Source organism: Sorex araneus, chromosome 11 (genome assembly GCF_027595985.1).
Source record: "Sorex araneus isolate mSorAra2 chromosome 11, mSorAra2.pri, whole genome shotgun sequence".
Taxonomy (NCBI): domain Eukaryota; kingdom Metazoa; phylum Chordata; class Mammalia; order Eulipotyphla; family Soricidae; genus Sorex; species Sorex araneus.
This window is the reverse complement of record NC_073312.1, coordinates 19,587,771-19,600,710: the sequence shown is the minus strand read 5'-3', so window position 1 is coordinate 19,600,710 and position 12,940 is coordinate 19,587,771. Positions and strand designations below refer to the sequence as shown.

General features: G+C 38.8%; 1 protein-coding gene across 5 annotated transcripts in view; it reads right to left on the bottom strand.

Moving 5' to 3' along the window:
* The window catches only part of SORCS1 (sortilin related VPS10 domain containing receptor 1), a 580,968-nt gene that overhangs the window by 135,062 nt on the left and 432,966 nt on the right, over positions 1-12,940 (bottom strand). For all 5 annotated transcript variants that reach the window (XM_055118868.1, XM_055118867.1, XM_004611935.3 and 2 more), the window contains exon 7: positions 1,893-2,011. In XM_055118868.1, coding sequence (XP_054974843.1) covers positions 1,893-2,011 — 119 coding nt within the window. The remainder of the gene's footprint in view (positions 1-1,892; positions 2,012-12,940) is intronic.

Below are 12,940 nucleotides of genomic sequence, written 5' to 3'. Positions count from 1 at the left end.
CTCAGGATTTCCAGGTATCAAACCTGGGTGGCCCTGTGTAAGGTAAGGGCCTTACCTACAATACTATCTCCCTTGCCCCAACATATTGTTGCTGTTTTTTTAAAATTGAGGTAATGCTTACTCAATAGTATGTGTTTTATGGGTTTAATCTTACACTCTGCCACTGTCTGTATTTTTTTTCTAAAACATTATTTAATTTTATATCATGTGAAATGATTAACACAAATTTGTCGACACTTGCACCCTTCCACTTCATTCCAATTTTATTTTTATGGTTAGAACATATAATTCCACCCTCTCTAACAACTTCCAAGCACCTAAAAGAGAACTGTTCATTACAGCCCCCAGAATATACAATATGTTCCCAGAATGTACTTATAACTTGGCATTTATATCCTTTGATCAACAGTTCCCCAATTATCCTTATCCAGAGCACCCCATGGTCACTGTTCTATTCTCCGTTCTTATGACTTTATGTAGAAACTCAATCCATAGAAATAGCTGGAGTTTGAATGACAGCTGGATTTTCTGTACCAGGAATGTCAATAAATGCCTGAAGTGAATATTCATAAGACATATAAAAATGTGATCATAATGCTATCATGTTCACCATTATGTGGTCAGTTCACTTCATAGTCCACATGATGGATTGCAGAATCACAATGAAATTGGCATGGACAGAAAATATATGAATGCTAAATTCAGAACTAATTCTCATCTGCAAGTCATGTATGTGGATGATAAACTGTTACTTTGAAATAGAAAGTGTTCCCGGGAACAACACTGACAGAGAAATAAATTAAGGTAGAACTTAACAACAATAACAAATTAAAGGTGGAACTAATACTTATACAAATATATATTTCCTACTATAACATCATTTGATAATTTGACACTGAAGTAATCAGGGAACACTTCTCCAAGGGAAAATGAAATGTGTATGCATATAAATTTTTTGTGCAAGAAACCTCCTAAAAGTACATGGGCTTATGTTTGGCTTGAACATTTCAGTTGTTACCTCCAAATGTGAATATTTTAAATGATCATTTCTTTACAAATAAATATAATGATGTTCAAACTGTACCCCAATCATATTGTCATTAGGTACATGTGTAAACATGCACACAAATATACAAGGAAAAATAAACTATTTAGCAGTGATACTTGTGTGTTTTCAATGTGTAAAGCAAAAACTGCCTTTTGATAACTTCCAGATAAACCTAAACTTTTCCTTTAATACTGAAAAAAGAAAACTGTATTTGCCCCAGCTTTCTTCTAAGCATGAACACTAGACTTCTCACATTGTTTCCGCCTTTCTTTAAAGGTTTACAACCTGGCTAAATGAATGAATACATACCAACTAAATTCTCTCTATCCTAATCAGTTCCTGCAAGACAATAATAGCTGATTAGGCTCTGCTTGGCCTCCCATCTCCTCCAGCTATACTCCTGCTTTCCTGTTCTCATCTGTTTCTCTATTTTTTAAGCTTGGGAAGGAAACTGATTGACTGACCATTCTCCTGATAGTAAAAGACTGACATATGTGCTCTTTCTCTGATAACTGACAGGAACTTCCTCAGAATGCAGATGAGAGGCACGAGAGGAGGTAAGCATTATTCTGGAGACAGCCTTAGTATTCCGAGCAGGGCTTCTGTGACCCGAGTGAATAAGGCCCTCCAGAAACTGGCCCCCTGATAACTAATTAATATGCCATTAGCATAGAGCCATGGACACTTGGTAATGTTTCTTTTGTTGAAAAGATTCATTGGTTTTTATTTTTTCCTTCTTTTGGACTACTCTGGGAGAACAAGCAAGCAAACGAGGAGCCATCAGGGACAGAAACAGGGAAGACAAATGTCATTGAGACAATCAATAGCAGGAGATCTTTCATACCTGGACAAATACATAATCATCCTGGACAATCAAAGAATCTGGGTCAATGTAGCCTGGGAAAGGTTTACTTCTGTTCGCCTCTGTGCAGTTCTGCATCCGGCACGTGAGGTATTGCGAATCTGAAAAAGAAAACGGCCAGGGCAGGAGTGAGGAACATATGCAGGATCAGTCCGAGAGGCCATTTCTATTTTCCTGCTATCTCCAAGTCTTCAAACAAATCTCACATTCTTTGCGGATTGCATTGTTGTTATTATTGTTAAGAGTCATTGCTATTTTTTTACCCTAACACTATCACCATCACTTAGTGCCTCTATCAATTCTTGCTTAGATCAGTGTTTAATGTTTCTCAAGCTTTTTTTTTTAAATTTATTTTATTGAATCACCAAGTGGAAAGTTACAAAGTTCTCAGGCTTATATCTCAGTTACACAATGCTCAAACACCCATCCCTTCAGCAGTGCCCATATTCCACCACCAATAAAAACAAAAACAAAAGCAAAAACAAAACAAACAAAAAAAAACAGTATACATCCCACCCCTCACCCCCCAACCCACCCCTACGTGAGTGATAATTTCACTTCCTTTTCTCTTTACCTTGATTACATTCCAGATTACAACACATAACTCGCTATTGTTGTTAGAGTTTCAAAACAGACTCACTATTTTTGTTGGAATTTATCCCCTAAGAATACAGCTCTATTAACAGGGAAATATTTGATAATAAGTTTTCCACTGATGAGAATTACAATTTCTGTATTATAGTAATTAAGTCCGCAAAGATTTAAGTTTGAAAATGAATCATTTCCCTTCCTGGAACAGCATGTAGCCAAAGTTAGTTCACAGTCTCCATACATGGGTGCAAGCACGTGCTGGAACCCCAATTCCTAAAGCTGTCTCTGGTTCCCTCTCGTTCCACATCCACCGGCTCTGCAGAGGCATGGGCACCCGGGCCGAAAACCCGGCCGGCTGGAGCCGAGCACCGGCCCCGGCTCTCTCAAACTTTTTTTGAATGTAGTTCCCTGTCCCCTTCCAACCTAAATTATTTCAGTGCCTATCCCACTAGCTGCCCTACTATCTCTTCCCCAGTCACCCTACCAACTGAGCCTTGAGTCTCCTGTTGTGACTTCCCTCTTCTGAAATTTTCACCTGTGGCTTTTCTGAGATACTTTGGGGGACTCAAAAGAGGGCTTATGTCTCCTGGTTGAGAAAAGATCTAGGCTATCCTAGAATAATAAATTCTCCTTTTTTAACTTTATATTCTAGATATACACACATATATTGTTTAAAACTGGTACTAATAGTTGTGGTTTCATCAACATTAGTAGACTTTATCGCCACACTCAACCAACAGAAAAGGACACACAAACAAAAACATAAATCACTAATCCTTTTTTCCTGAAAGTGTTGTTCTTGAAGACTGGAGCAATAGCACAGCAGGTAAGGCGTTTGCCTTGCACACTGCCCACCTGGGTTTGATTCCTCCGTCCCTCTCGGCGAGCTTGGCAAGCTACCGAGAGTATCCCTCCCGCATGGCAGAGCCTGGCAAGCTACCCATGGCATATTCGATATGCCAAAAACAATAACAAGTCTCACAATGGAGACATGAGTGGTGCCCGCTCAAGCAAATCAATGAATAACTGGACGATAGTGCTATGACAGTGCTACAGTGCGACAGTTGTTCTTGACCTGATTCTCTGCTGCTACTAATCAGAAGGGTAATGGAATCAGGAAGATATTCCTGAGTTTAACTATGCTGTCATTTTACAGAGAAGTACACTGAGATGTGAGGGTCATCTGAGTCTGGATAGCAGATGTAAACATTTCAGAAATAACTCTTTCCTATATTTGATCTCTACCACTGATAGTACAACGAATCACAGAGGCTTTCCCTACTTTCGCCACGACCATTCTGCCCCATGTACTGATCAGCTGTCACTTCCTTTTATAAAACACTTCCTATCTGCCATTTACAATAGATCCCAGTCTTCTACCAACAACCATTCCATCTTCTCTCCTGTGAATCTTCTTATCTGGCCTTACTTATTATGAGAAACCTGGTTAAACTTTCTGTCATACTAGAGAGTTCTCATTTGTGTTCCCTCTGCCTGAACATTCTTTGTTTCTTTAGGATGGTCCCAATAAAGTTTCTAGATTTCAGACCACTGTAACTGTAAAGAGTGGTGTTCTATGATGATCTTAAATGATGACTTCTGATAAAATACTATTCTGTTAATTCCCTTTATGGAAGTTATCACAACATAAATTTTTCTCATTTATTTATGTTCATACCCCCATTAGAATATAATCAGTATGATGAAAAAAAAATGTTTGGTTGTTGTTTGTGACTGCACCCCAGGGTCTGTCTATATGTATCACACAATACATCATATTCATTTGGAACATGCATTTTTATAAGAATGTGTATTGCCTGAATGAAAAATGCCATTTTACTTCTTTATTGACTTGAATGAATGGATGAGTTTGATTTTAGGGCATTAGAAACTATACAGAAATTATACAGAAATGTACTCTTTCAAACAAAATGGAAAATCTTCACATGAAATAAAGATAAACACTAGTGTGTCAATTAGAGATATAACACTTCATTAAGGACCCTTCCAGAATCACCTTTACTTATAAATTTTGGATGAATCAGCGTTCCACAAGTATCAGCAATAGGAATGGCACACATTTTTGCTTTATCTGATTCATGACTGATACAGTTGAGAATATTGATGAAGGACAATCTCCTTTTATTCCCCAACCATACCCGAAGACTGGATCTCCTTCAAGCATGTTAAGTTATCTCATTTTGTTAGACATTTTTCTACTTTCATTTTAAGGCAAAACTCATTATATAAGTCCATTCAGATGATTTCTGGAACTTATCCATCTGAGAATGAGACTCCTCACAATACACGCATGTGTGTGCAAATACACACACGTGCATAGAAACACATATTTTGCTCACAATTTCACTCTCCACTAAATTCTTCTACAGCTTTTGGTTAACTTCCTTTCATCACCAGGAAGCTATTGAAACCTATTTAGAAAGATGTGAAGGGAGATAAAGGGAGAAGTGTGTATTCAAGAGAGAAATAAGCAAGCAAACAGACACAGAGACCAGCAAGTCTCATTTCAAGGGAGAAAATGGACTTAAAGAGCAAGTCAATACTCACATTCCTTGCCTCTATGCTCAAAAAAGCAAATAATGTAACTATTGGTTTTCTATCTTCCATGTAAGAAGTAAGTAAAAGAATATATTCATTCATATACAAGAGATGCAGTCTCTTGAGTCTTGACAAAATCAGTGTCTTCCTAACCCCTTGCCATTAGTGGGTTTGAGAAAAGGCATTTAAGGCCAGTTCTAATAAATGGCAGGACTTTATTAAGTGGGAGGTCTTTAAGGAGCTGCAAGGAGGTATCAAGAGATAAGAAGGATCATTTTTCACCTCTGTTACAAGACTGTGAGCTCAATTTGATTACTGCAACTATTCTAGCCTTCTTGAATGAAGGAGCTAGACTTAAAGTTAAGCTTACTTAATGAGCAGGACGAAGGATGGAAGGCATCCTTTGATGACACCACTGAGCTAATGATTCACTAAACCTAGAGTTGCTTTGTCTGTACTGCTTACTTTGTGAGATCATGTGTAAAAACAATGGCTAATCACATTGCATCAAAGAAGTTCTAACCAAAAATTATAAGCACACATTCCAATTAGAATTCTGGGAGTATCACCCAATGAGTATTTTTTGATGGTGCATGTTTTATTTGTATAGAGGGCCAAGAGCCACATAAAAATTATTAATTGAATAATAAAAGAACAGAGTAATTAACATTGTCAATCACTTACGTGCCAGGTACTATACATAAAGTATATTCTTATCCTCACAAAACAACAAAGTATAATATATCAAATATTTTTGCACCTAAGGAAAATAAACTCTCATTTATAAAAAATGACAATAAACACTCAAACTTGATTGGCCTTTATATTACATCAAAGCTGCTTTATATCTATATATTGTATTAAAATCCCAGCATGTTTGAGGCAAATTTTTGCTATGTATATTTTGATTTTGATAAAAGTTTATTATCAAATAATAAATTATTAGGGGGGTATTTATTAATACCCCCCTAACACAAATACTACCTATCACTGTCACTGTCACTGTCATCTTATTGCTCATTGATTAGCTTGAGCGTGCACCAGTAATGTCTCCATTGTGAGACTTGTTGTTACTGTTTTTGACATATCAAATACACCACGGGTAGCTTGCCAGACCCTGCCGTGGGCGAAATACTCTCGGTAGCTTGTCGGGCTCTTCGAGAGGGGCGGAGGAATCAAACCTGGGTTGGCTGCATGCAAGGCAAATACCCTACCCTCTGTGCTATTGCTCCAGCCCAATACTACTTATAAGTGTATATTTTTGTGAAATAATTTGACAAGCGGACCAAAGTATTAATAATCTTGTGTTCATTTCTGAAAATTTTACCAGAATAAATAGTGATTGGTACATGTATGTACTTCAATATTTATCCATGTTTTGCAATAGAAAAGAGAAATTCAATGAATAATAATAGAGGGATTACTTAACTGTGAAACATATAAATTTGCTACTAAAATCTTTTAAGACTGAAGAGCCAGTACAGTGGATAAGGTGCTGGGTTTGCATGCAGCTGGCTCAGTTCTTTTTTAATTTTATTTTTGCAAAGCTTTTCACAGTATTTGATTATATTTAACATTTGAACACCAATCCCACCATCATTACACGTTTCCACCACCATATTTCCATCCCGAACCCCAAACTGTGCCCCCCAAGAAGAACCAAAATAATTTATTTTGTTTTGTTTGCTATGAATAAGCCACTAAAAATGAGACAAAAAAAGGCTACTTAGAGGAAAGTGTGTGAAGATTGTTGAATTTCACCCAGGAGCCATTAAGTCCTTATTCTATAAGAGATTAGCAAAATGTTGTTAAAGGTTGAGCCTTGTGTGCTTATATCTATATCTGTATATATTTTCCCCCTAAGATTGGCTGTCTTCTACTTTAAACCCATCAAATGTTGTGCTCTTGGTATATTGGTGGTATAAAGTACGAGATATCCAGGAATAGATTGACTCATGGGTGAGGGTCATCCGAGTGTGTAGAGAGGTGAGCACAGCTGCAATTGAGTTCTGGAGGCTGGCTGCCAGGGCTGGCTCTGTTGGGAAGGGTGGGGAGCTGGCTCAGTTTTGACCCTCAGATGATCCCTGAGCACCACCATGAATAATCCCTCAGTATAGAGCTAGGAGTAAATTTTTTTCTTTATTTATTTTTAATTAGTGGATCACCGTGAGGGTACAGTTACAAATTTACTCATCTTTGTGCTCTTGTTTGCCTCATACAAAGTTCGAGAACCCATCCCTTCACCAGTGCCCATTCTCCACCACCAGTAAACCCAGCATCCCTCCTACCCTCCCCAATCCCATCTCCCCCCACCCCACCCCGTCACTGTGGCAGGGTATTCCCTTTTGTTCTCTCTCTCTAATTAGGTGTTGTGGTTCACAATAAAGGTGTTGAGTGGCCACTGTGTTCAGTCTCTAGTCTACATTCTGCCCGCATCACCCTTCCCCTGCATGGCCTCCGACCGCATTATACTTGGTGATCCCTTCTCTGAGTTGCCCTCTCCCCAGAATGTGAGGCCAGCCTCCAAGCCATGGAGTCAGCCTCCTGGTACTTATTTCTAGTAGTCTTGGGTGTTAGTCAAGAGCTAGGAGTAACTTTTGCGTACAGCTGAGTGAGCCCCCAAACCAAGATTAGCTAAAAGTTAAGAATAAATAAAAGTCCTATATTTAAAGAGGACATGAGGATCGATAAAATTTAAATCCAGAATTGAGTTTGGTTCATTATTCTAAGAAATAGCTTAGCAATGAATAATACTGTGTCGATTTCAATTTCTTAGCTTGGAAAACTAGACCATGGTTATAGAAGAAGTTAACATTAGGAGGGCTGGATAAAACTGTACTATCTTGGCAACATATTTGTTTATCTAAAATTATTCCAAAATAACAGTTCTTCTAAAAGTAGGTTGCCAAAATATGTGCAAGGGGACCTGGTTTTTTGCAGACTGAATATATCGCTATCTACACATTTATGTTTGCACAGGAAAAATGAATCTCCCTCTCTCTCTCACTCTTTAGTGTCAACAACAACATAGATGCAGTGACAGTAGAGAGGTAGACAAGTTCTGTCAAATGTTCTGGTCAGCAATTCTCAGCCAGGTGAGTTGGGATGGGGTCATGGCAGCTCCTGAGATGAACTATCTGTAATTTTCTTGACTGTTTTAATGTTCTCTACTCCCTGTCACATACTGAGGAAAAGCTGTGCAAAAGTCTGTCCCGGGGCTGAGAGTTATCAAATGCACAAATAGGTGACACAGATGAGTCTCCAGAAGATGTCTTGAAACTATTTCTTGCTCAGAGTGGCTCAAAGTGAAATTTGCAAGCTGAAGGGGAAAGAATCAATTTTTGAGCTGCTTGCCCATGCTAAAGTGCTCCTGGTTTGTTCCTCTTAATGGAAAAAGAAAGAAATTGGCTGCACTTCATAATGAGGAACCAATCACTCTTATTCCCCTTGGGGTTCACTGTAATAGCATTAAGTATGATGAACTCTTTCCATATTCAATTCTGGGGAGTGTACAATGTGGTTCCATAGGAAGTATCTTTTAATTAGGCATTAATTAACGTCAATTAATGTATGCAACTGCTAGACTTTAGAATTAATTTCATTACTTTCCCCACACAGATGTCTTCCTTGCCATAGGTAATGAGGATACTGTGCTGTTCTTTTCAAGGCCTCTCTCTGCGACAGCTGCTGCCTGGATGACAGTGCAACCGTCTTCTTCTCAGATCTGTGCTAATCTGGAGGAAGGAAGCTGCTGTCAGGTCAGGCTTTGAATGGAGAATGGAGATTGAAGGCGGGACCACTCACAGGAGGTGATGAATCAAAATGATCACTCGATCTCTCTAAATGCTGATCTTTAAAGCTTATAGACCATGATAACCTTCCAGTTCCTGTGTTGAAAACCACAACATGGGAGAGCCTTGCAAGCTCCCCATGGCGTATTCATATGCCAAAATCAATGATGGGTCTCATTCCCCTGACCCTGAAGGAGCCTCCAATGCGGCACCATTGGAAAGGACGAATAAGGAGAGGCTTCTAGAATCTCAGGGCTAGGACGAATAGAAACGTTGCTGAGACCACTCGAGAAACGGGATGATGATGATGAATGCCAGAGACAGAGACAGAGACAGAGACAGAGACTGAGACAGGGAAACGATGAGGAGGAAAAGTGACTGCCATAGAGGCGGGCTGAGGGCAGGAGAACGGGAGGGAAACTGGAGACACTAGTGGTGGGAAAGGTACACTGGTGAAGGGACGGGTGTTGGAAAACATTGTATGACTGAAACCCACTCATGAACAACTTTGTAACTGTGTATCTCATGATGTGTTAAAAAATAATCTTAAAGAAATAAATTAAAACCAAATAAATTTCAAGTTTTTTCTAATTTTTTTAAAATTCTAACTATTAAAAATGGAAACAACGAAATCCTTAGTAGCTTTTGTGATGGCCACCCTAGTGGGACTCCTCTTCAGTCACCAGGCCCACTCACTGTGTCTCAAGGGAACCAACAGCATCACGCCTCAGTCCTGTCAACCTGACAAAATCTCTTTATTTTCAAGTTTTGGTTTCGGTTAAACTTCCCTTTAACTAACAATTTTCAAACACTATAAAAATAGTCTCCTTATATGTAGTGAATATTCTGTGTGGGCAGTGTGAGGCCACAGTCAACAGACAGAACTGGAAAATAACTAGGGCTCTGAGGAGGACGGGGAGTTAGACAGAGCTTGCAGCCTGCAGCTATCCATCTATTTATCTACCTATCGCGCATGCATCCCCTCCTGCTGAGATATGTCTCAGTCCAGAGTCCTGACGCCAACATATTGGGGGACTCTAAACAGAGCATTGACAAAGCGAGGGTTCGGACTTGTTCTCCATATAAGAATGCTTCTTATAAGAAGCATTCTGAAAACTTCAGAACTCAAATAATGATCAGGTCAGTTGAAGATGTGACAGGTCTTTACTGTATTTCACCCGTGGAAACCAATTTCCTAGCCATTCTTGCCCAAATGAAGGAAATACCAGGAAGTCACTGAAGTCTGTCTTCAGGGCATCTGATACTTCTAAACATACTCACTCCTTTCTGACCATTCCCCACCTTGCCAATGTGCACTGAAAGAGTTCCCCTGTCCAATATCCTTTTCAAATATATACACCTCCATCCTCTGGGGAGTGTTTCCTGAGGCACAGACCAACTTCTCCCTTCCCAGAATGATTCCACGGTAGCAACAACTGCAGGATTAACCTCTGAAATTACCAAAGAAACTTTTCTTCTGGGTCTCAAACAGAGCTAACCAGGTCAGATGCCTTTTCTCTTTTAAACTCTGTGAGGAAACTAGAAAGACCTGCTTATTATAGGCAAAGAACTCCAGACTCATGGATGAGATGTGTGTAAGTTCATGACTGAGCAGGACTATTTCACAAAATTCTGAAACAATACTGATCTATTTTTAAACACATATTTGTTTAGGACCAATTATTTTAATACTCCTTCATATTATAGCAATTTAAATAAAATAAAAAACTATGCATACAAGCATGAAGCATGAGCATTTTAAAACTCACATCTGTCTCCTATCAATAGTTAACTCAAGAGTGGTTCATATCTGCATAAAAATCTTTTTGTTTTTTATATTGTTCTATGTTTTAGAACATTCTAATTAAATGTTCTAAAATGATACATGATAAACACAAACACTCAATGTGTCAATAAGCTCATGTTCATTCAAGCTCTGTTCCTCCCCGGGTCCTACAGTTCTATGGATCATTTACTGCTAAAAACTGATATCTTCAAATGTGAATTCTAACACACCCTCATAAAAAAGGAGAAGAAATGAAGAGAAACCTTCTCAAAAAGGACATACAGACATTGCAATCATATCTGTATTGCAAACTATAATGCCCAAAAGTAGGGAAGGAGAGAGAGCAGGGAGAGAGAGAGGGAGAGGGAGAGAGAGGTAGAGAGAGACGGAGACAGAAAGAGACAGAGACAGAAAAGAGAGAGAGGAGAGAGAGAAGAGAGAGAGGAGAGAGAAAGAGAGAAGAAAAGTACCTGCCATAGAGGCAGGCTGGGGCAGGGTCAGCAGTTGGTGACTGGGGACAATGATGATGGGAAAAGTACACTGGTGGGCTGGTGTAAGGATGGTTGTTGGAACATTGTATGACTGAAATCTGATCATGAAAGTTTTGTGACTGTGTATCTCACAGTGATTCAATCAAAAAAAAGAAAGAAAAATAAGACATATAGTTAGTCAAAAGGTATATTAAAAATATTCTTCATCATTTATCAGGGGAATACAAATCAAAACCATGAGATATCGTTTCGCGTCAATAACTGGCATACCTCACAAAGAACATTAAATCCATCAGTGTGGATGTTGGAAAAAGCAAACTCACATTCATTGCTGGTAGGAATGCTGACTAGTCCAAACTTTTGGAAAAACAGTATGAGCACCTCTCAAAAATAGGAATTGAGCTTCCAGGTAGCCAAGCAGTCCCATTTCTGGGCATATATCTCTCAAATGCCCAAAATTATATTTAGAAAAGAGTTCATTGTAAAACTGACTATTACTATAACAAAAATCTGTAAATAACCCACACATTCAAGATTAGGTGATATACAAATGGCTCCATTCCTGAATGACTATGATCCTGGAGGCCCACTAACTACTTTCGGAACCCAGCGGTTTCTTACGGAAATGTCTCTAGACTGTGAACTAAGTTATGGCCCCATTCCGCCCTGGGAGGGGAAAGATTTTCTCTCTCCGCCTTTCCTTTCGGTGGCGGCATGGTGACCACCATCTTTTAGAGACCAGTAAACAGAGGTATGAGCTTGCAGTGACGCGACTTCTGGCAGAAATTTCTCTGGACTTAATTACTAAAATACCAGAAATCTAAAACTGTGCAGCCGCAATAGCTCTTGATATGCTTTTCATTCTCAGCAATGGAAAACAAATTATCAAATGATGCCTTTTTGGCAGGTCTGATTGTTGGGGGGAAATTCCAAATAATAAGTGAGTTTTCTGTTGAAATATTGAATGTAATCAAAGTAAAAAGAGAGTAAAGTGAAAATCATCAGCCACACAGGTGTGTGTGTGTGGGGGTGGGATGGGAGGTATACTGGAGTTTTTGGTGGTGGAACATGTGCACTGGTCAAGCGATGGGTGTTTGCTCATTGTATGACTGAGGCTTAAACCTGAAAGCTTTGTAACTTTTCTCATGGTGATACAATAAAAAAAAATTTTAAAAAGAATAGATGATGTGATAAAGAAATGGTATATATTCACAATGGAATACTATTCGGCTATAAGAAAACAATGAAACTGTCTGCTATAGGGATGGGACTGTAGAATATTATGCTGAGTGAAGCTAGTCAAAAGGAGAGGGACAGACACAGACTGGTCTCCATGATATGTGAGGCATAAGAATCATAGTAGGGGAATAACATTTGCCCAAAGAAATAGAAACAGAGAACTTCAGTAGGAAGCTTACCTCAGGGAGAGGTGTGGAGATGGGACACAGACAATGGTGGAGAGAAGCAGACACATGGGTGGAGTGTGGGGTCATGTATAGACCCATATTAGTAACAGTTATTAGACCATAGTGCCTAAAATATTTTTAAAGTGTTGTTCAAGCCTTGAACAACAAACTACACTACATAGAAGACAAAAAAAGTCCGAAAAAATGATAAACCTAGATCATATGTTCTCTTTTGATATGATGGATTCATAAAATTATTTTCTTCAACAATATCTCTGGAGTTTTGATCTGGTGTATCTAAATATTTTAGTGTTAGCCATTGGGCATTGAGGAGGTCATTTCTACTATAGGAAAAGATCTGAGAGCATAATTTACTGCTCAAGTAAAGTCTAGGAATGAAGAAAAT